Below are 22,487 nucleotides of genomic sequence, written 5' to 3' on the forward strand. Positions count from 1 at the left end.
TTTTCAAATATCCAACCTGAACCTCTCCTGGCAGAGCTTGACCCTGTTTCCTCTTGTCCTGTCACTAGTCACCAGGCAGAAGAGGCCAACATCTGTCTCACTACAGCCTCCTTTCAGATGGTTGTAGAGAGCAATGAGGCCTCCCCTCAGCCTCCTCTTCTCCAAGCTGAACAGCCCACTTCCCTCAGCCTCTCCTCATAAATCCTTTTCTCCAGACCCCTCATCAGCTTGGTTGCCCTTCTCTGCACCCTCTCCAGCACCTTGATGTCCTTCTTTGTATACTGCAGTCCCCAAAGCTGCACACAGTACTTGAGGTGTGGCCTCACTAAGTATAGGGGCAGGATCACCTCCCTGGTCCTGCTGGTCCAGGATGCAGGCCAGGATGGTGTTGGCCCTCTTGGTCACCTGGGCACACTGTTCAGCTGACTGTCACTCAACACCCCCAGGTCCCTCTCTGCTGAGCAGCTCTCCAGCCACTCTTCCCCAGCCCTGTAGTGCTGCTGGTGCTTGTGTTGTGGCTGAAGTGCAGGACCCAACATTTGGCCTTATTGAAACATGGAGTTGGCCTCAGCCCATCGCTCAATCCTGGCTAGATTGCTCTGCAGAGCCTCCCTGTCCTCAGGCAGATCAACACTCCCACCCAATTTAGCTTTATCTGCGAAGTTATTGAGGGTCCATTCTATCCCCTCATCTAAATGGTAGATAAAGATGGTAAACAGGAGCAGCTTCAGCACAGAGCGCTGGGGAACACCACTTGTGACTGGCCGCCATAACTCCATTCTCTTTGGACCTGGCCATCCAATCAGTTTTGAATCCAGCAGATCATATGTGCATCCAAGCCATGAGCAGCCAGCTTCCCTAGGGGAATGCTGTGGAAAACCTTGTCAAAGGCCTTGTCAAGGTACCCAACATCCAAATGTGGATTCCTACATGATTTAGGTGAAGTCCTGCATTCTGGTTCCCATTTTAAAGTCTGGTTCTGTAATTTTCATTTAAAAGCTTTTAGATTAATGGAATTAAGTGTCTCTAGCATGGACAGGAGCTCATCGTGTTGCATTCCAGTTTCTAGTTGCCCATCTTCAGGGGAGGTGACTCAGGTTATTCTGCAGTCTGGTATTCATAGCACTTTCCTAGACCAGGAGCAAGCTGTGAGATTTATCTGCTTGAGCATAGCACAGGATTTAGCCTACTGAATAGAAAGACTATAGGAGTCTGCTCTCAGAAAACCTACTGTACTCTACTTAAAGTGGACAAAAGAGTGACTAGAGCAGGCCTGCACCAGATTTCTTCTGGAATATACACTCTCTGTGCTTAATGATTTGTGTCATTTCGTATGAGGTGGCTCCGTGATAAATGGGCAGAAGCTGAATTGTCCTCTGAAGGCAGCCAGTGAATCACCTTGCTGAAGCCAAGGGTTTGGTTTAGATGCTGCAAAATGTAAGGTGTGTAACATCACGTTGTTTTAGTTTGGTTTTGTCTGATTTCTTGTCATGTGATGATGATGTAATTTGCTCGGGGCTCGTTCCCTGCAGTTTGTGTCATGACAGAAGGATTTTGCATTGCCAAATGTCACCTTTTGAATTGTCAGCTTAGGGGACTCTTTTTTTCACTCACAATTTGAAACAAAGTGTTATTTCAAAATGTATTTCATAGGTTGGAAAGCCACATATGAACATTTGTCTGTGGAACTGCAGTGTTGGTAGAATCTTTGTTGGTGGACTCAAATGTTAACACATGTAATGTAGGCATAAAACAGTGATATGCTGTGATTGTGAGAGAGGGACTGTGGGACTTCTCTTTCCATTACTTTGTATTGTTATAAAAGGCTTTTTCAAGAAACCAGAACAGCAAACTCACCTAATCCAAGAATTACATGTAAGAGGGTAGCATTTTGGTGGGACAGAGCTGTTGGATCTGAGGGGTTTTTTAGATCAGCAGTTATCATTAACCTGTTGCCTTTAGTGAGAACAAAATTTAGCCCTGGTTTTGCTCTCTACAATTACAGTTGTGGAGCCAATGCCATTCTAGATTTACCTAGTTTTCCTTCTTCTGCTAAATCATGAAGAATCCTGGATTATGGGACTCCTGGAAAGCTGAGACAACTTCCTTCCTGCTAAATTAGTTTTATGTGTTCCGGTTAGAAATGACCACTCCCAAATTAGTCCCTTTTAAACAAAGATGCATGTGGTATTTGTTTTACTTATTACAAGAACGTCAGCTGCTTATAATGATTTTTGTTCTGCCTTTTTATTTAAATGGGCCATCTGAATCTACACTGTATTCATTTTTAGAATTAGCTCAAAGCCTAAACAGTTCAGAGGTTTTCAAATGAAAAGTACATGTTATTAGTAGATTCCAGGAACTCAGAGTAGTACATCTTTAGAGGTGTTTGCCTTGGAAAGAAATAAAAACTAGAGTTGGGCACTGAATTTTCTCTTGGCAGCCTTTTCTGGTATTAATTTCTTGCTCAGATTTCTGACTCTCTCTGTTTTGTAATAATCAATCACAGCTGGCACAAACAGATTTTTATTATTACCACAGTCTTCTGTGAATTTTCATCTGTAGTTTTAAAATACCCTACCCTAGAATTTGGTAAAATTGTTTCAGCACTTATATGTATGCTATTGCTTTTCTTGATCAATACCTCATATTCATATAAGTAATACTCAATAAGTCATATTCAAGCCATAATCTGCACGTAGAGATGCATGTGTATAATAACTTAAGGGGGGAATATTAAGAAATTTGCACAAAGCTGATGGGAAGGCTTCTCCAAATACAGCTCCAAAAGAGCAGAATGTGCCAGATAATTTTTCACTCAGGTTTCAAATCAATGTAGCCAGGTAAGTGTGCACAGAAAAGATAACTCAATAGTACAATAAATTGAATATAATGATGCTGAAAAGGCCTTTACAAGTAATTATATTATGTAACTTCATTTTTGGCATAACCAAGCAGGGAAGGAGGGGTGTTGAAGTTAATGCTTATTCCTTCCAATATCTCTTTTCTCTGAATCAAAATTCTTATTCGTAGAAGCCCCTGTCTGCATGCCAAGAACTGCCAACTGTTGAGCCTCACTTGTGCTGTTCACATCTTAAACCACAACCACCCATCAGTAGCAGTGCTTAACTTTTAACTTCACAGTCTGCAGTGCTTTGTTAAAAAAAAAAAAAAAAAAAAGCTGATAAGAAAACCACAAATTTTAGTGGTAACAACTGTTAGATGATTAAATTGTAGTTTATCCTGAATGTTGTGAATCAAATGGAACATGATTAAGCAGGATGCTCAAATATTAAATGTTAGTCTGAAAAGGTACTGCAGCTCAGTACTTTCCTCAGCATAAGGAAATGAGGCTTTCGTTTAGGAAAAAGCTAAGCAAATATGCAATGCAGTTAAATTAAAATAAGTGCAGATTATTTTTCCTGCTAAGAAGAAAAACATTTTCATCAAAGCTTGTCTGTGTTAAAAATGGTATATCGTGTTTGACTCCCTTTGAAATGCAATGATTTATGGTTCACCTCATATTTAAATTGGAAGACTACAAGGGAGACAGAACAATTTTTTTACATAACTCTTCTACATAGCTACTAAATGAATACCCTAAGTCTAAACCTTAAACAGAAAATGAAAACAGAGCAAATCAACAATCTGGGCTATACAGTAAACAGTCTGTGTTGTATTTCCACACTTACCATCTTTGATTCTGTGGTACTTTTTGTTAAACAGGATAAATTTGATCACTGTGTCACACAGTTGCTCCAGAAAGAATGTATAAAACCTTTTTGTTGTTGAAGTATCTCAAAAGACTAAAGTAATCCTACTGCAAGCTCTCAAGTTTAACTTCATGTTGTACATTTACACTGCTCAAAGGCGTTGGGGCTTGCAGGGTTTTTTAAATAGTAAAATTGCACAGTGGTAATTGTTTAGAAACAGGTGAAATTAAAGTACATTTTACATCTGAACATAGAAACCATTGTCATACTTTTCCTTTGAACATACGTAAGGCCATTATAAAAGAAAACTGATAGCTCTATTAAAGATAAAGTGCTGTAGGAACCTGTCATCTCTGCACTTTGCCAATGAGAAAGGGATTTCATATCCTTTTTTTTCTCTGTATATTTATGGTTTCATGGGAAATATCAGGATCTCATTAGGATGCAGTCTTTAGAAATACTGTAGTTAGGCTTCACAGGTTTCTGCATGGATGAATTTCCCTCTGCTTTTGAAGAGAATTACTCGGATGTTTTACCTTCAGGTTTTCCTTGCATTTGCCAGCCTGCAGTCCACTGATAGATTTGTTTGTAGCCAATTAATATATTTAAGTTGGTGTTGCTGCTTTGTCAGCTGCTGTTCCAGAGCCTTGATGGCAAAAGTAGACAGATGAGGGAAGGGATGGTTTTGTCAGGACACATTTAGAGCATAAGGAATATGTTAAATCGACAGCATTGCCAGCTGAAGTCTAATGATCGACTGTGTCCTTGCAGTTCCTTTTTGTGCCTCTAGCTCAGGCCCAGCAGTTAAGTTCTGGTTTTGCTTTTATTTTTTGTTACTACTTGTTTTGGTTACACTGCACCTACAAAGTGTAAAGCTTGACAGTTCCTTCTGACAACTTTTTAGTGCTTGTTAACCTAAAGTAGTAATTTGGAAGTATTTTCCAGGCACAGCTTACAACAGGAGACCAAATGGTAGTGGGTTTTGTTACTGGTTTGTTTGTTGTTGGTTTTTTTGTAATTAATTGTAGCTGCTGGGAGCTCAAAATGAAACTTTGAAGTCTTAGCCATTATGTAAAAGCAGAGTGGTGCAACTATTTGTGGCATCTGGGACTATTGATTTACTGCAGCTCATCAGTGTTGGAGGGGTGTGCTGCTACGTCAGCTGTACGCTCTATTGTTTCAGCTGCTGTGGCCTTTGTGTTTGATCCTGCCAGTGCTTGCGTCAGCGATGCATATCATCGCCTGTGTGATGTCAAAGTGTGGGTGTTCGGTTATAGAGCCATAGTTAACCTAATGTGCTGCAGTAAATCCTGAATGCTATTTCCTCCTGGGGATAACAGTGATTCATCGCCGTTCACATTAGACTAATGCTAAGTATAGCAGTGTTCATGAGCCGCAGTATCCACACAGATTAGTATCAAAGTCATTGCAGCTTTCGAAACGCCCCTCCAGAAAGTGTTTGTTTGCAACCCGATCTGTTTGTGCACCTCCTTTCTTAAGTGTAAAACTGATTAGCAGGTCAACTAAAGGTAAATCCTATGGAAGGACTGGGTTGAAGTAATCCTTTATACCTTAATTATGGTAATTAACGTAAAAGCTTTCAGCTAAGAGCTTGGATCACACCAGCCAATGACAATCGGTCGAATACAAGAGAAACCAGAGTAGAAGCCCTTGGGGGGGATGGATCGGGAAGCCTCCCTCGCCGGGGACGGTGCTCTCCGAAGCCGCCGCGCCCGCTCCTTGAAGCCCCGGGCCGCCTGGCCTCTTGTTCTGCCGAGCCGCTGGCCCGGATCCCAGCCGCGGCCGGGCAGGGCGGAGCGGAGCGGAGCGCAGCGGCGCGGAGCGGATCGGGCGGCGGGGCGGAGCGGAACGCAGCGGAGCGGAGCGGCGGGGAGGGGAGGGGGCAGCCGCGCACCTGAGCGAGCCGCCCCGCCCGCCCACACCGACCCGCCTGCCGCGGGGAGCTGCCGCCCGCCCGGCCCCGGCCCTGGCCCGGCCCAACCCAACCCGAAATGAGCGGTAAGGTCTCCCGCTGTCCGGTTCGGCCGCCGCCGTGAAACACAAAAGCAGGGCGCGGTGCTGCAGGCAGCCCCTGCGGCAGCGGCGGATGGGGGAAAGCTGTGACGGCTGGAAAAAAAACCTCAAAAACCAAAACCCAAATAAACCCAGATGTGGGTCATCCGTGTGCCGCTCAGCCCCTCTCCGGGGGATGCGTGGGCTTCGGAGGGGATGGCAGCCCGGGCCTGGGGGGCCGCGGTGACCCCGAAACCATGAAGGGAGCAGAAGGGTCGCTGCCGGGAGGCCATGGCGAGCCCGGGTGTTGTAGGAGCAGAGCTGAGGGCGGGTACTGCCCCGGAAGAGTATCCCGCAGCCAGGCGGGGAGCGAGTGCTGCTCTGGCGCTGGGGATCCACCCTGTGCACCTCTGCCGGCCGCTCTTGTGAGAGACTTAAAATGGAGCGATGCTGAAGGGTCAAAATAAAAGGAAATCGCAAGTCTCGTTAGGCGAGCGCTGGCGGTGCCCTCAATTTTTCAGGAGTTACTATGTTTAGATCAGTTTGTCACGATCCTAGTGATTATGCAGCGCTGTTAATTTTGCTACGTGTTTATGGGAGCTGTAATGAGCCTAATGAGGTTTTTACAGGCTGCTCAAATAGGAATGTTGGAGAACTTCACCTGCTGCTGAAGGGGGATGGTGTTTTTCCCATTGGTGGGATTTCCTGGACAGATAGTCCAAGTTTTATGTGATAGTTGATAGTCATCTTGATTTTTTAATTTTTTTTTTTTAACTTGGGACAGAATGCTTACATAGAAACTTTACAGGTTTTCCCTTTTATAGTAGTGAAATAGCAAATTTCAGTACAATAATAAACTGAAAGTGTGAAGGAACATCAGCTTCTTGAGTTAAATAAACCTTTACAGCATTTGATGAGTCATTTTCCAAGAATAAAGTATAAAACATAGTTATATGTTTGTTTTGTGTCCCACTATACTTCTTTGCCACTTCTTATATAAGAGAGCTACCTGGAATTATATAGAAGGTTCGAGACCTCTTCAGGCGGTCAACTCATCAACATTCATACTACAGTGAATTGTGTCAAGTCAGTTGCATTTATGTGCAATACAGAAAATGAGATATTTGCTTAACACAGATTTCTTCACACTATTTTTTTGCTGGTACTTACCATCTGGTAAAACACTGGTTTTGTCTTGCACCAGTCTAGCCAATACCTAAAAGCATGAATATTCCCTTCTCACAGTGTATGTCACTGAAGTAGAGCCAAGATCTTAACATCAGTTGTTTCTAAAAGGGAAAAAAAATGTGGGTTTATAGTGCATTAGCATTTTATCTTAAGATACACTAAAGCCTTTTTTTTTTTTTTCTTCTTTTTTTTCCTTCTTTTTTCTCTTTTTTTCTTTTTTTTCTTCTTTTTTTTTCTTTTTGCATGTAGTAACATGCTTTCTGTCAAGAAATCAGTGTTTTCTCTGTAAAGGTCCTGTTTTCCTTAAAATACATGAAGTCTTCCAGAATGCTGCTTTTTACCATGCTTTCAGTTTCCTTGTCTGCTCCTCGGTAATCTAACTTAACTCCACAGCCACTTGGAAATCAAATCAGGAGTAAATTAGAGTTTGCCCTTAAAACTTGAATATTAAAAATATAGCTCAAAGTGATAAAGATGCAATGTAAGTTTTCAGGCTACTAATTTGATTCTAACACTCTAGTAACTTTTTGGTTTCATACATTGCCTTCATGTCCTTATTCTTGTGACTGCCACATTATGGGTACACTGAAAATGATGGTGTAGATTAACCTTTGGACTAGATTGGAGATAACTGGGTTTTTGTTTGATTTGGGTTTTTTGATGTGGGTGGGGGTTTTTTTTTGTTGTTTTTGTTTTGGTTTGGTTTTTTCTTTGCTTTTTTTGCTGGCTTGGTTTGGTTTTGTTAGATTAAAGCACAAAGTAAGCTTTAATAAGACTTAACCAATTCTCATGAGATGTGTAAAATCCACCCTCTTATTTAAGAATTTAAACCACTATTGGGTTGAATGGTAACTTTAGAGCAAATACATGTCTATTACTGTTGACCTTTTTGAATTTGTTGTAAGCTAAAGCTCTAAAGCCATTTTTTCTGCTTCCCTTTGGCTGCTTTTCACTTCACTTTTATTTCTTTTTAGAACTCCATACTCGAGAAACTTTCACTGAACCATTTTTGAGTCTCAGCTGAGCAAAATGAAGGCTCAGTTCTCAATCTATAGCTCACTGTAGTCCTTATATTATTTGCTGTTCAGATAACCTTTCAATTAAGACCTTGTTCTTAACAAGTACCTTCCTTCAGTGCCCCAGTTGTGGGTTACCACATTGTTGAGCATAAAGCTGTGATTCTTTTGAGGAAACACATTCCAAAATTTTTATATCTTATTCTGAAGAAGTCCTTGTAGTATGTGTAATGAAGTTACCTGTTACTTTTTAGAAGAATGATTGTTTTTTTATTTCCCTTATCCCTGCTCTAGGCATTCAGAGATAGTTATTTTTCTGTCGAGCTCACACTTAGCAGAATGAGGCATGCTTATCTTACATAACATACTTTGTACTTTCCATTTGCTGGTCTTAACTGAGTTTATAAAACATGAATGTGGAACAATGAATGCCATTTCAGGAGTATTACTGAAACTTCACTAAGGGCTGAATTGGTGCTTTTGATAGCTTCACTACACTGAATTGCAGATTTGGAGAAAGCAGCCTGGGGTGTCTAAATTTCAGCTTTATGCATTTGCCACAGAACCTGGTTAGATTATATTGCATTTCAGTTTTTCTGTAATTATTAAATTTCAGTGGTTGTTGCCTCGTGTATTTTAAACAGAAGAATGTAAGGACAAATGTGGGCTGTCCTGCTTGAGGCCTGTGCTAGTGGGGTTGCTCTCAAAGAGGCTGACACCAGATACTAAAGGGGAGAGCATAAGGATAGGGCAGGTACACAGGAATCACTTCCTTGTTTGTAGCTTCCTAAACCAAAAATTATACTTGTAAATTATACTTTACGGCACTTAATGGATTACTTCTCTTAATTCCTTTTGAATCTAACCTTTACTTTCCACAGTGTTCCTTAAGCAAGGCGTTGCACAGTTTAATTTACTATCAGTGGCTTTTGCACATGAAAAACTCTAAATTACCTATCTTCCTGTTCTTAGGCAGTTTAGGAGTGCTTTTTTTGTAGGTGTTTTAGTATTTCTCTTCTGCCAGCCCCTTTATGTTTTCACTAGGTGGAACGATCATGGGCTCTAAATTTAATTTTTCCTGATAAACAGGCAGAAAGCCCCTGTAAATTCCTTTTTTGTCATTCTCTAGTTCTGTGTGGGTTTTTTGAGAGGTGAAGACAAACACTGCACACTGTGCACAAGGTCTTGACGTCTACAGTGTGGATTTGTAGCATTTGTTTTGTGTTTGTTCTGTTAGTAATTATTTTTAATGTTTTCTTTCTTTATATAAATGCCACTGAACATTTTGGCTGGTATTTCCTTAGAAATACAGGTAGCAACTCCATAGTCTGTTTATTTACAGCTAATTTATAGCTTATTACTGCAAACAAATTCTTCTGTTGGGTTTGTCCAGGTGCATTACTCTGTACTTTTCCTCTGCTTTTTTATTATCATTGAGTACTGTGAGATCCTTTGCAGCTCTCTGAGTGCATACCAAAGATTTGTCACCTCGCTGGTCATCACTTTTTCCAGAAAATCTGGGAATACATCGAGCAGATTTGTCTTTGCATGCCTCTGAGACTCCTGTGTCACTCTGGGCACTTTGAAAGCTGATCATTGACTTCTCTTCGTTTCCTGTTTTCAAGCCAATTAAGTTACTAGTGAGAACTCTTTACCCTTTTTTAACCGTAGGCAGCCTTGCTTCTTGAAGGCACTTTGGAAAAGATTGTCAAAAGCTTTTTGAAAATCCAAGTATGTCACAGCATCCGTGTGTTCTTTGCAGATGTCAGATTTTCAAGGCAGTACTTGATCTACGCACGGCACCTTAACACATCCTGGTTGTGTCTTACTTATCTACGTGTCTGTGAACTCTGTTCTTCCTACTTGACGTGGTACAAAGATCATCATGTATCACAACTTTTTCCCATTGGTAGGAGTAGACTTACTGCTTTGGGATACACTGGATTTCCCATGGAATCTTAAATTAGTATTCTTTTTGCCACCTCCTAGTCCTGCAGAGGTCACAGTGGTCCACTTAAGGTCATAAGACCACAGTAACAAAGCAGTAATTTTGTTAAGTAACTTTCTTTACAACTCCTGCTACTATCTGGTTGCAGCAGTTTGTTTCAAATACTTCTTTTGTTTGTTTGCTTCTATTTTAAAGTCACTTCTATTGTCTTTTCATCTTTTGACCTGTTAAGAAGCTCTGACCTAAGCTCTTCTGTGAGCTTACTGACTAAGAAGGGGGAAATGTCTGCTGGTGATTTTTTTAAAAATTTGTTCCTGCTTTTTTCCAGTTTCTTAAGTTTCTAAGAGTGCCCTTCGCTATAATTATATCTGAACAGTTCAGTGCCTTTGTTTATCCATGTTATCTCGTCTATATTTCACAGAGACTTTGCAGCTCAGTATGTTCTTTGAACTTTCTCAAATTACAGAATGGTGCTGTACTGAATATTTCTGTAACCCATTTAGGTCCTGCTCAGGTTCCAATGATGTCCCCAAATGGTTCAGTGCCTACTATTTATGTGCCTCCTGGATATGCCCCACAGGTATGTCTCTTCATTTGATTCTTATTTTATTTATTTTCAAGAAAATTATGGGAATAGAACCGAAATAGCTAATTCAGTAAATTCATGGCTCAAGTTTCACAGTCACTGTGGTCAAGCATGTTAATAAGGGAGAAGTCCTGTAGTATCTCTGATGGAAGACGTCATGATGTATTATGTTCCTGTTTAGTTAAGTATTAAGTACTTACATGACAATAATAAACACAGTTCCTTGTTGAGTTCAGGATCCTAATGTACTTGATGTCCTCTGAAAATAGAATACAACTATGACCCAAGTAGTTCATTATGTAGGTCCTGTACTGAATTCTGGGTTAGTGGATGTTTTCCTTTGGCACCAATATGGTTTTATTAATTTGAAGTTCATGTCTGGAAAGTTTCCTGCAGATAAGTAGTAAAACAGTTCAGTTTAAAAAAGTGTAGCAAACAACACATTAAAAATGCCAGCTGTCCCTTGGGGAAAAATCATTGTATGATACATTTTTCCACAATTTAAAATAGGCCTCTATTTTCTGGGTCTTGGGATTGCTAATTAAGATCCCTGGAAATTAAATGTAAGCTAGATAACCTGGACATCCTTCAAAGTAGATTAAAAGGATGATTGTTTTGACTATTTTTGACACCTGTATTATAATGAGATGTGTGGCCTTCTAGATGGTGTCATTCTTTCTTCCCTTCAGCTGTAGAATGAGCTTAGGGGTTAGTTGGTCTAAGTCTTTCACATGGTGTACTTTTGTTATCAATTTACCTCTGACACAACATGCACCTCGTGATGTACGTGGAGAAGAGACTGCAACACATAAAATGTAACCAAAAAACCCACGGTGTCCAGCAGATGCTACACAAATAATCTGAAATACATTAAAAAAAATTGTTCTCTAGCAAGAGAAAAGGCTGTTAAGTTTCACAGACCAATGTGCTGTGGTTTTACCATTCATCTGTTGAAAGGTGGCTGATAGTTGATTCATGCATCCTTCATAGTTGTATTCCTAAACAGAAAGAAGAAAAAAATAATTAAAAATAATAATGAAAGACCATTTATTTTTGGTCTTATTTTTTACTTAAGTCTTTATTCCTATTTTGATTTCATTTTTGAAGAATGGAAAGAATTTTGGAGATAAGAATATCTGAATTTTACCATTTTTCTTGAGTACTTAGTTTCAGCTGAAGTACTGAATGTTTTAAAAGTTATGTAATCTGTGACAATCTGAATAATCTTTATGAAATTAATTTTTCCTTCCTTTGAGGCCATTTTGCAGCTGAGGACAGACTGAAGGACTGGGTTTGCTGAGGCACACTCGTTAGCCTTTCACTGGAGCTTGCTGGTGCAAATTTTGTTGCAGCACAGCTCTGTCTTGTTAACTGAAGGTGCCTCACACATCTATCCAGCTCAGAGTACAGGTGGAATGAGCTCCTATCTGCTTTTTTCGCTTGAGTAGAGGTATCATAATCCAAAAAACTTTGAGGTGTATAGGGCTTCTGAAGTATTTACTGATGAAAAACATCCCAGTCATTTAGGTTTATGATGGAATTTCCTCTTAAAAGTCCGAAGATTTTATAGTAGCCTTGCAAACAGGAAAGTCTCAGCTATTAAGCTGAGAGTTACCCCAGACTTATTGCAGACCCAGCAAAGTAACTTAGGTAGTTTCTTCAGGTATAGTATATTTCTAAGTGTCAGCAACAGCAGATGTATTTTGAGAGAAGTTGGAAACCAGCAAAATGGTCTAAAGCCATCAGCCTGGAGGAAAAACTTCAGCATAACCATCTTTTGTCTTTCTGTATTTGAGTTCTGTTATGCCTGTTTGCCTCAGTTCCTGTTTGGCAGCGACGTAGTGTACTGTCCTCTGGAAGCTGAGGATAACTACAGAATAAAGCATATTTATTTTTCTTACACCACATAAATAAAAAGCAATTAATAAGTTGGTTTGCTTTTCCCTTCCTCTTCTTTTGAAACTGTAGTTCTGAAACTCTGAAAGAAAGCACAGCTTCCTTCATCCTCTCTAAGCTGACTATATTGACTCTCTGTAATGAGTTTTCCAGTGATGTGTTTTCCAGAAATGACCATCTGAAGAACCTGAAAGTGTACAAACAAGTCCATGGGACCCGATGGGATCCACCCACGGGTACTGAGGGAACGGGCAGATGTCGTTGCTAAACTGTTGTTATATTCCAAAAGCTATGACAGTCTGGTGAAGTCCCCACTGACTGGAAAAGTCATAACCCCCATTTCCCCCATTTCATAAAAGTCGTAACCCCCATTTTCAAAAAGGGAAAGAAGGAAGATCCAGGGTACTATAGGCCAGTCAGTTTTACCTCTGTGCCTGGTAAGATTATAGAGCAGATCCTCCTGGAGGCACTGGCAAAATAATGAAGAGGTGACTGGATATAATCAACACAGTCTCACCAAGAGCAAATCATGCCTGACAAATTTTGTGGCCTCCTATGAAGAGGTCACAACATCAACAGACAAAGGAAAAGCACCCAGCATCATTTACCTGGACCTGAGCAAAGCCTTCAACACTGCCCCGCACGACATCCTGGTCTCCTAGCTGGTAAAACATGGGTTTGATGGATGGACCACTCAGTGGATTAAGAACTGGCTTGATGGCCACACCCAAAGAGTGTCTGTCAATGGTTCCATGTCCAAGTGGAGGCCAATGACAAAGTGAAGTCCCACAGTGATCAGTGTTGGGACTGGTCCTGTTTAACATCTTTGTCGGTGACATGGACAGTGGCATTGAGTGTACCCTCAGCAGATTTGCTGATGACACCAAGCTGTGTGGTGCAGCTGACACACTGGAGGGAAGGAATGCCATCCAGAGGGACTGTGACAGGCTGGAGAGGTGTGCCCATGCCAGCCTCATGACGTTCAAGAAGACCAAGTGCAAGGTCCTGCATCTGGCTCAAGGCAATGCCAAACACTGATATAGGCTTGAGAGCAGCCCTGAGGAAAAGGACATGGGGGTGCTGGTGGATGAGAAGTTCAACATGAACCATCAGTGTACACTTGCAGCCCAGAAAGCCAACTGGATCCTTGGCTGCATCAAGAGAAGTGTGGCCAGCAGGTCAGGGAGGTGATTCTCCCCCTCTGCTCTGCTCTCATGAGACCCCACCTGGAGTACTGCATCCAGTTCTGGAGCCCCTGTTACAAGAAAGACATGGATGTGCTGGAGTGTGTCCAGAGAAGGGCCATGAGGATGATCAGAGGGCTGGAGCAGCTCTGCTGTGAGGACAGACTGATAGAGTTGGGGTTTTTCAGTCTGGAGAGGAGAAGGTTCCAAGGAGACCTTATTGCAGCCTTCCAGTATCTGAAAGGGGCTCCAAGAAAACTGGTGAGGGACTTTTTAGGATGTCAGGTAGGACTAGGGGCATTGGGTTCAAACTAGAGGAGGGGACATTTAGGTTAGATGTTGGGAAGTTCTTCTCCATGGTGGTGTTAAGAAACTGGCACAGGTTGCCTAGAGAGGTGGTGGAAGCCCCATCCCTGGAAGTTTTTAAGGCCAGGCTGGACCAGGGCTCTGAGCAACCTGATCTAGTGGGAGGTGTCCCTGCCCATGGCAGGGGGATTGGAACTGGATGATCTTAAAGGTCCCTTCCAACCCAGAAAATTCTATGATTCTATAACTCGTTTTGGTTGGTTCACTCAACCAAACAGACCTGTTCCAGAACTACATGTTTCCCTAGCACAATTAGGCTAATGGATAGTTTGTTTACTTTCTTAAAATTATAGACTTGACATGATGTTCTTACTCCTTTTTGAAAGGTTTTTTTATCTGTGTACTTACCCAGTAAAGGTCTGCTGTTGAGTAGCCGTTTGATTTAGAGCCATAGTTACAGACCCCTCAAACTCTTTTCATTTTACACTATTAAACTTAAGGTCTTTGCTGCTATGAATTTGGTATCTATTTCTGAAAACTTCCACTATCAGCACACCTAAGAAGAATTGTAAACACAGTAGCTTGCTTTGTTTTTTGGTTGGTTGGGTTTTTTTCTAGTGGAAGCAGCTTCCTACGTAACCTGAATCTGCTCATAAAATCATGATAAATTGCATTCTTTTGTGTAAGCACAGGGCTTAAATAATTAAATCTACATTTCAGTGTTTAGAAAAATTCATTGGACAGCAGAAGCTCCAGTTGTATTCACTGCTATTAATATATCCTGCCTTTACATACCACACAGGTATGGTTGCATGGATATGAAGAGTGTTGTCTTTAGTAAAATATTATTCCCAGAAGGGACAATTCCCATTTTTTTAAAAGTCACATGGTATGTACGTATTTTAAAGCTGTGTTCACTGGGGTAATTTGTATTAATTCCCAGCCCTCTGCTTATATAAGAAAGGTGGGATCAGCTGCATTGTACATATACTTTTATGTCTTCTGAGTATTTTTGCTTATGCATAAAGACATTTTTATCATTACACCAGGAGAGTACATCTCTGTCTACATAACTGTCTTCCTCAGTATAGCAGGGAAATCTTGAAACCTAAACTATTCTCACCTCAGTTTGGTTTGGCTAGCAGAGTAATTTTGAAATGTGTAATTTAAATTGCTGTCAGAGGGAAAAAAAAAAAAAAGCAGAAGCTCTATTCCAGATGTACCAGATGCATACCAGCCTCCAACAGACATGGTAAAACCAGTGACTGATCCCCCAAACAGCTTTCTATAATGGACACAGTGGAAGTGTTCACATCAGGTTATGGGACTAAATGTAGACAAGTGTAATACCCTTAAGCTTAAACAGGGGAGGTGAAAGCAGTTTGGCATTAAGTGCTTTGATCTGTTGATCTGACCTATTGATCTGCTTCTGCTGCACCAAATTACTTATTGGTGTATGTGTACATGTCCCTACCTGTTTTAAAATATCATTGAAAATATATGGGAGAGGATTGTCTTGTCCCCTGCTTTTGAATATAGTAGTGATAATTCAGATTCTGTTCTTCTGCTCCTTTTCTGGATAAATGTTTCATTTTAAAAACGCATTCTCTGCTGTGGCATTATTTTACATTTTACTAGGAAGTGGAGAATCATTTATTCATTGGCATTCCAGACACTAAGGTTATAGAAACCATGGTATGTGAAATTTAGATTATGCCAGGACCATCTCTAGGTGTTACCAGCAGTCATGTTTATTTGGCAGTTTCTCCTGTCTGTGATGTGCTTCAGGGAGGGACTCCAGTTTCTGGTCCAGCTGATGACTGCCCCACACCCAGTGAAGTGTGTTTTCTGCTGCAGTTATTTCTGCAATGTGCCTTTGGGCCTGCTCTCTGCCAGACCCCTCTCCTGTGCTACGTGTGCTGTGCACAGCACTTCTCAGCACCATGCATCATTCATGACCACACTCCCATCTTGAGATTGCACATGCTGCTTTACTGTGAGCTTCCACTCCAGTCCCTCAGCAGAAAGTTGTCCTGCCATATGTCCCATTTGTCAGGGAGATTTTTGCACAATGTGCCCCTTTGCACACCTCTGGCAGAACCTGCCAGAAAGGCCCCTATTTTCTGAGTAGCATGTGGCTTCTTTCAGGGTGCAAGACATTTTAACAGGGGGAAAAAAATTTTTCTTTTCAATACCACTTTGAGTTGTAAAGTGTTGATCTGGCTGATCTGTCATCCTGCTTTTTTTTTTTTTTTTTTTTTTTTTTTTTTGCTTTAACAGCTTGATACAGGTGATGGCTGCTGTAAGCCAAGAGGTGCATTATGGCAAGTGCCTCCTTGGGTAGTGTTGGATGACTGAGTTGGGCATGGAGCAAAGACCAGGCACTGCTGTGCCTTTTCTCTCTCCATTTATGTGGTGTGAGGTCTGTTCACTCAGCAGTCGCTGCCAGGGAGCAGCTCAGTTGTTAAGCTGTAAAACAAATCCTAGGAGCAATGTAGCATGCAGGCATTGTGAATGGGAGTGGAAACAGGGCCATAGGGAAAAGCTAGGCTGATGCCATAAATATACCTGGTTGTTTATAAGATGTTGCTGTCAGGTTTTTTAAAACAATATTATTCCTGTTCACATGGAGAAATTATTTGCATTATTGCACTTAATACACTTTAAAAATTATAGCTCTTTAATTGTCCTATTTTTCTTAGGCTCAGGTGTACTCCTTTTGTCAAATTTAAGAGCTTGACTATTGCTAGTTTTTTATCTATACAAACTTATATTTCAGGCTGTCATTCCAAACATGTTCATTCTTTTGCTTGTTACTAAGTATTTCATTTTTTTGGTGCCTGGTGTCTCCCCCTGTACAGGTTATTGAGGATAATGGTGTTCGAAGGGTTATGGTGGTTCCCCAGGCTCCAGAATTTCATCCTGGTGGTCATGCAGTGATACACAGGCCTCCACATCCCCCACTGCCTGGCTTCCTGCCTCTTCCAGCCATGATACCCCCTCCACCTCGTCATATATACTCTCCTGTGACTGGAGCTGGTGACATGACAACACAGTACATTCCACAGTATCACACCTCACAAGTATACGGGGATCTGGGTAAGTAGCTTATCAAATCTTGCAAGTTGTAGCAAAGGGAATACTCTACTCACTTCCAGCATCTATCATACTAATGCACAGGCTTGAATGGGAGCTATACATAAGTTTTATGAGGATGTTAGTTTTGTTTTTACTAAAGCTTATTATTCCAGAAGTTCTTTAATTAATATAACTTGTCTAGTGATCCATTAAACATGCATGTTATAACTTATGTGTATCAGCTATGGATTTGCCCAGGCAGGCAATGCAGGAAGTGTTTGTAGTGATTCAACTGATGCCTGCCCCTGAGATTCAGCATTTAAATCCACACCTGAACACTGTTCTGACCTATCATGTCTTGCAAGTATCCTGTCTGAAGCATGAAATAGGAGCTCTTAGATTATGAAGAAAAGGTTACTATTTTTCATCATACTGTATGCAGTTAGTCTGATATCCTGTTGGTGTCCAACTTGAATAATCAGGTGCCACCAACCTAAACTTAATACTGTAGTTGAAACTGTCTTCAGTAGTGCTGTTGACATCTGCCTTTAATACTGTTTGGTGGTAAATGTCTGTGTGTACTAACTCAGGAGCTGGGTTGTTAGATTAATATTTAACTTTTGGGTAGACTTGCTTTTTTTTAGATAAACTTCTGCTGTAAGGCAGGTGCTGACCTTGAAAAACTTTCAGAAAGCAATACCAGGTTGAGAAGAAGAAGCTACAGAGAGGGAGACTAAATACAACTTTGTCAATGTCACTGTAGATGCACAGATTCTCTCAGCATTCCATGCTACTACTAAAATAATCTTAACATGTCCTCTGTGTAGTCAGGATGCTTAAATGATGTGTGAAGTCTTCAGATAGAAATAGAATGTTGTCTTCCTGGAATTCTTACTCTTTCTGTATTCTTAAGTCATACTTTATTTCTTCCTTGCACTACTTGGATAACAGTGCATTAGATGCCTTTTTGGTACTTATTAATAATTCTATTTATTTCTTGGTTTCCTGTAGATGGCAGTTGTTTGCTTTTAGTTTTTTTAATCAAGGCATTTGAGTCTGATAATTAAATGCAGAAAACATAAAGGATACTTCTTAATGGAATAATATTTTTCTTGGATTTATGCTGCTAGGTTATACCCCTTTTATCACTGAATTCATAGTTAAACTGCTAATGTAAAAAAAAATTATAAAGTGGGATTCTTTGGTTTTGCTTTGTTTTAAATACATATATGTAAGGTGTCCTAGGAAATCAGAGGACTGGGGATGCTTTAATTTGTTACTCGTTTGCTACTGATTTAGTTTTTAATTCTGGACCACTGATTTTGGCTATGGCTTTCAAAAGTCAAACCCAGCAGTTAGGCTTTTATATGAGGAATCTGAATTAAAGGGGCCAAAAAAAAACCCAGAGGCTCTTAGAGCATGGCAGTTCTCTAACAAAAGCATAACATTTCTAAATAGTGACAGCTTCTTCAGTAGTCCTCTGTCAAATTTTCTGAGAATTAAGCTGACCTAAAAAACAGACACTGAAAAGTTCTCTAGTTTTGTGATTTTCATCCCTCTTGCTAGGAAGTTTTTATTTGAACTTGTTTTCTATACTTTCTAGCACATGAGGAGTAACAAATAATGAACCTCATTCTTCAGACTGAGTGATCCAACTTACCTGAAAATGAACAAATTCTATGTCAGTTTCAAAGGATGGGGTTTTTTGAGAGCTTTCATCATTAATAATAGTTAGAGGTGTACTCAGGAAGAGATTTGGTGTTTCTCAGCATAAAGGTGAAATGTATTAAAATACTAGAATTGGACAGAAAAGTTCACCAATTTGTAGAGGTTTTCTTGTTTCATTAATCTGATACTAACATTTTTCCAAAGCCACATTCTGACTTAGAGATGGGACTTTGGTGATACTGCAGCAATGCCTCAGGTTACAGTGTACTTGCAAGACCTATCCATACCATCATCAGTCTTCTAGTGTCTTTCAGTTGTCTGTGCTTTTGTGGGGTTTTACTCTGTTGATTTCTGCTGAAGTGCTATTAAAGTAATAGACCTATTGCTTTCTAATTGCTTTCTAAAAACATCTGAGTTCTTACTTCAGCGTTAGAGCAAACCTACTCTGATGAGAAGTAGCACATTTTTTCTGTGTTGACTTAATCCTGTACCTTACAGCTCAAGGAAGATTATAGAAACATTTTAAGAATAATTTCTAAGTAGAAAAAAAATGTTGGAAGGAAAGATTACACTTCCCCCCCTAATGTCAGTAGTTTCCATTGTATATTATTTTACTCACTGGACATTTCAGTTTTCCAATAATAATAGAGAAGCAATTTTAAACACAAGACCACACTTAAAGCACACAACATTATTTTAAAATAGATTTTTAATTACATTCTGCCCTTGGTGATTATTTTTCATGTTATTCTTTTTTACTTTCACTCAGATACTCTGCCTGCTCATGGAAGGTCCAACTTTAGAGACGAAAGGTCTAGTAAAACATACGAAAGGTTACAAAAAAAATTAAAAGATCGACATGGGACTCAGAAGGATAAATTAAACAGTCCTCCACCATCTCCTCAGAAATGTCCTTCTCCTACAAGTGAACATAATGGACTTACAAAAGGACAGGATTCAGCTGGTATAAGCACAGGTTCCAGCAAAAGCAAGTCTTCGGGTAAAGGAAAAAACAACTCTCAGACAGACACAGAAATAGAAGGTAAGTGTTAAGAAAGAAACAAAATTTATATATTATGAAAGTCCAGTATTGGCTGTGCATAGCACTTTGACAGTTTGAAGTTGAGTAGTAGCCCGTAACTGCCCTGACTTATACAGAATGGAGTTAAGGGCAGTCGACCTGCTCCTCACATCAGAACAATGGGCCTAAAAGAACAAAAATACTGCCATGAAAGCCTCCATATAGATTTGGGCAAATGTTATTAGTCATACTTCCTAATACTGTTCCTAGAAAAGTCTGTGCTTTGTCCAGAGTTATTGGTGCTTACATTTTAAGGAACCATTGAATATTTATGGACTGCTTGATACTGCAGAAAACATGGAAAGAGCCATTTGTCTGATTCAGGAAGCCTACACTCAGCTTGTTAAAGAGGAGTATTTTGTAAAAGAGATACTTTTTTTAATATAAAACTCACATAATGCCTTTCTCTACCAGCTCATTATAGAAAGGTGTTTTTAGAAAAAGACTGCTCCTCACACTAGGTACTATGTTTTTTATTAATATCTTTATTTCACTGGAAAGCTTGTGATCTCTAAATTGACTGTTTGCTCAGTCTTAGTCACACAGTTGTTGTCAAGTCTTGTGTGTCACCATGCAACTTTCAGGTCACTGCTATAGCACTTCAGAGTCAGAAAGCGATGTTGAACACTTCTCATCAGCCAAATACAAATTTCTCAGAACAGGGAGTGGTAACTAGTGATGCTGAGGGAAGCAAAGCATGATTTTCTCAACTCATTGAAGATTATATGATGATGATGTTGTGCCAGTGCATATATAAACATAAACCAAGAGGAATGCAAAGCAAGTGTGTTTAGCCAAGACCAAGAAATCTCAGCCTGGAAGAGCTGTTAATAAACATTTGTAGATGGTACAGTGTGAAAGCTTAGCTCAAAGGACACCTTTGAGATACAACCTCACTTCAGAAGTTGGGAGCTGTTGCTCAGAACTTGAATGAAATCTTGTCACTATAGTTCTAGAGTAGCATTAGTCTTGGCTTCTGTTTAATTTCTGCTAATTGGTATTTCTGTGAGCTTTACCAAGACACAGCTGGTAATACATACTGTTGCTTACATAAATTATGAAAATGATGTTAATGGTTCCTTAGAAGTATTTTATATAAGAATGGAAAAGTCAAAATTATTTAGTTATCTCAGGAGACACTTTGCAGAATTATATACCTTTAGTGTGTATCAGACTTGTGATAACAGAAATCAGAAATGCATTTAATTAGTCATAAACTTATAAATATAAAGTTATAAAAAGATTTGATGTTTTTCTAAAATTTTTCACAGAATTGTAGAATCACAGAATGGGTTGGGTTGGAAGGGACCTTAAAGATCATCTAATTCCAACCCCCCTGCATGGGCAGGGACACCTTCCACCAGACCAGGTTGCTTAAAGACCCATCCACCTTGACCCTGAACAACTGCAGGGCTGGAGCATTCACAGATTCTCTGAACAATCTCTTCCAGTGTCTCACCACCTTCACACTAAGGAATTTCTTCCTAATCTAAATCTACCCTATTTCAGTTTGAAATGATTCCCCCTTGTCCTGTAACTACACGCCCTTGTACAAGGTCCCTCCCCAGCTTTCCTCTAGGCCTCGTCAGGTACTGAAAGGCTGCTCTAAGTTCTCCCCAGAGCCTCCTCTTCTCCAGGCTGAACAGCCCCACCCCTCTCAGCCTGTCCTCATAGGAAGCATGCTTCAGCCCTCTAATCATCTTCATGGCACTTCTTTGTACTCTCTCCATTAGCTCCATGTCCTTCCTGTGTCAGGTGCTCCAGAACTGGACACAGTACTCCAGGTGTGGTCTCACAAGAGCAGAGCAGAGGGTGAGAATCACCTCCCTCACCCTGCCGACCACATCTTTTGATGCAGCCCAGGACATGGTTGGCTTTCTGGGCTGCAAGCACACATTGCTGGCTCATGTTGATGAGAAGCTCAACCAACACCTTCAAGTCCTTCTCCTCAGGGCTGTTTTCAGTCTGCTCTCCACCAAACCTGTGATTGCTCTTGGAATTGCCCTGACCCAGCTGCAGGACCTTGCATTTGACCTTATTGAACTTGCTGAAATTCATGGGCCCACCACTCAAGTCTGTCAGGGTCCCTGTGGATGACCTCCCTTACCTCCCATGTGTCGACCAGACCATGTAGCTTGATGTTGTGAGCAAACTTGCTGAGGATGCACTCAATTCCACAGTCCATGTCTCCAAGAAAGATGTTAAACTTGTGACTATGGTTATTGGTCTCTGTTTGGACATCAAGCTGTTGACCACTACTCTTTGAGTGCAGTGGTCCAGCCAACTCCTTATATACAAAGTGGTCCATCCATTCAATCTATATATTTCCATTTTAATAGACTTTGGTTTTCTTTTGTTTAGTGTAAGGCAGGTTAAGTGAGTTAAAAATACCTGGCCACACCTTCAAAACAGGGTAGCCTGTTCAGTTACACTACTGAGGTTGTAAAATTTAATTACCATATGAGAGAAAGCACATAAACCACTTTCTATAAACTTACTGAGCCCTCTATAAAACTCAGCTATACCTTCAGCTGAAACAAAACAACTCAAATTCTTTCCTGAAGGTGTAACTGAAGGTTAAGCTAAAGCTTGCCCTCACAATTGAAGGAGGCCAACAATGTTAGAAGTAGTCTGCCACATGATGGGCAATAACTTACTTAAAGTGCTCTTACATTTACTGTGTCTAAATCCAAAGAGAAATCTATAGGAGGGATCTCAGCCAAGAGCTTAAGTTCTCCAGAACACTAGTTTGTTTAAAGTTACACATTTATAAAAGATAACCAGGCTTTATGTATTCTATTAAAGAACAA

At 40.4% G+C, this 22,487-nt stretch overlaps 1 protein-coding gene across 10 annotated transcripts in view; it reads left to right on the forward strand.

Annotated features, from left to right (window-relative positions):
- FNDC3A (fibronectin type III domain containing 3A) overlaps window positions 1-22,487 on the forward strand; it is a 122,670-nt gene that overhangs the window by 58,831 nt on the left and 41,352 nt on the right. For 7 of the 10 annotated variants that reach the window (XM_030469016.1, XM_030468993.1, XM_030469003.1 and 4 more), the window contains 3 exons: window positions 10,382-10,458; window positions 16,712-16,949; window positions 19,366-19,638. In XM_030469016.1, coding sequence (XP_030324876.1) covers window positions 10,382-10,458; window positions 16,712-16,949; window positions 19,366-19,638 — 588 coding nt within the window. Of the gene's footprint in view, window positions 1-5,625; window positions 5,733-6,727; window positions 6,847-10,381; window positions 10,459-16,711; window positions 16,950-19,365; window positions 19,639-22,487 lie in introns of those variants that run through there. The other 3 variants (XM_030469040.1, XM_030469050.1, XM_030469032.1) reach the window with 3 other exon arrangements.

Source organism: Calypte anna, chromosome 1 (assembly GCF_003957555.1).
Source record: "Calypte anna isolate BGI_N300 chromosome 1, bCalAnn1_v1.p, whole genome shotgun sequence".
NCBI classification, from domain to species: Eukaryota; Metazoa; Chordata; class Aves; order Apodiformes; family Trochilidae; genus Calypte; species Calypte anna.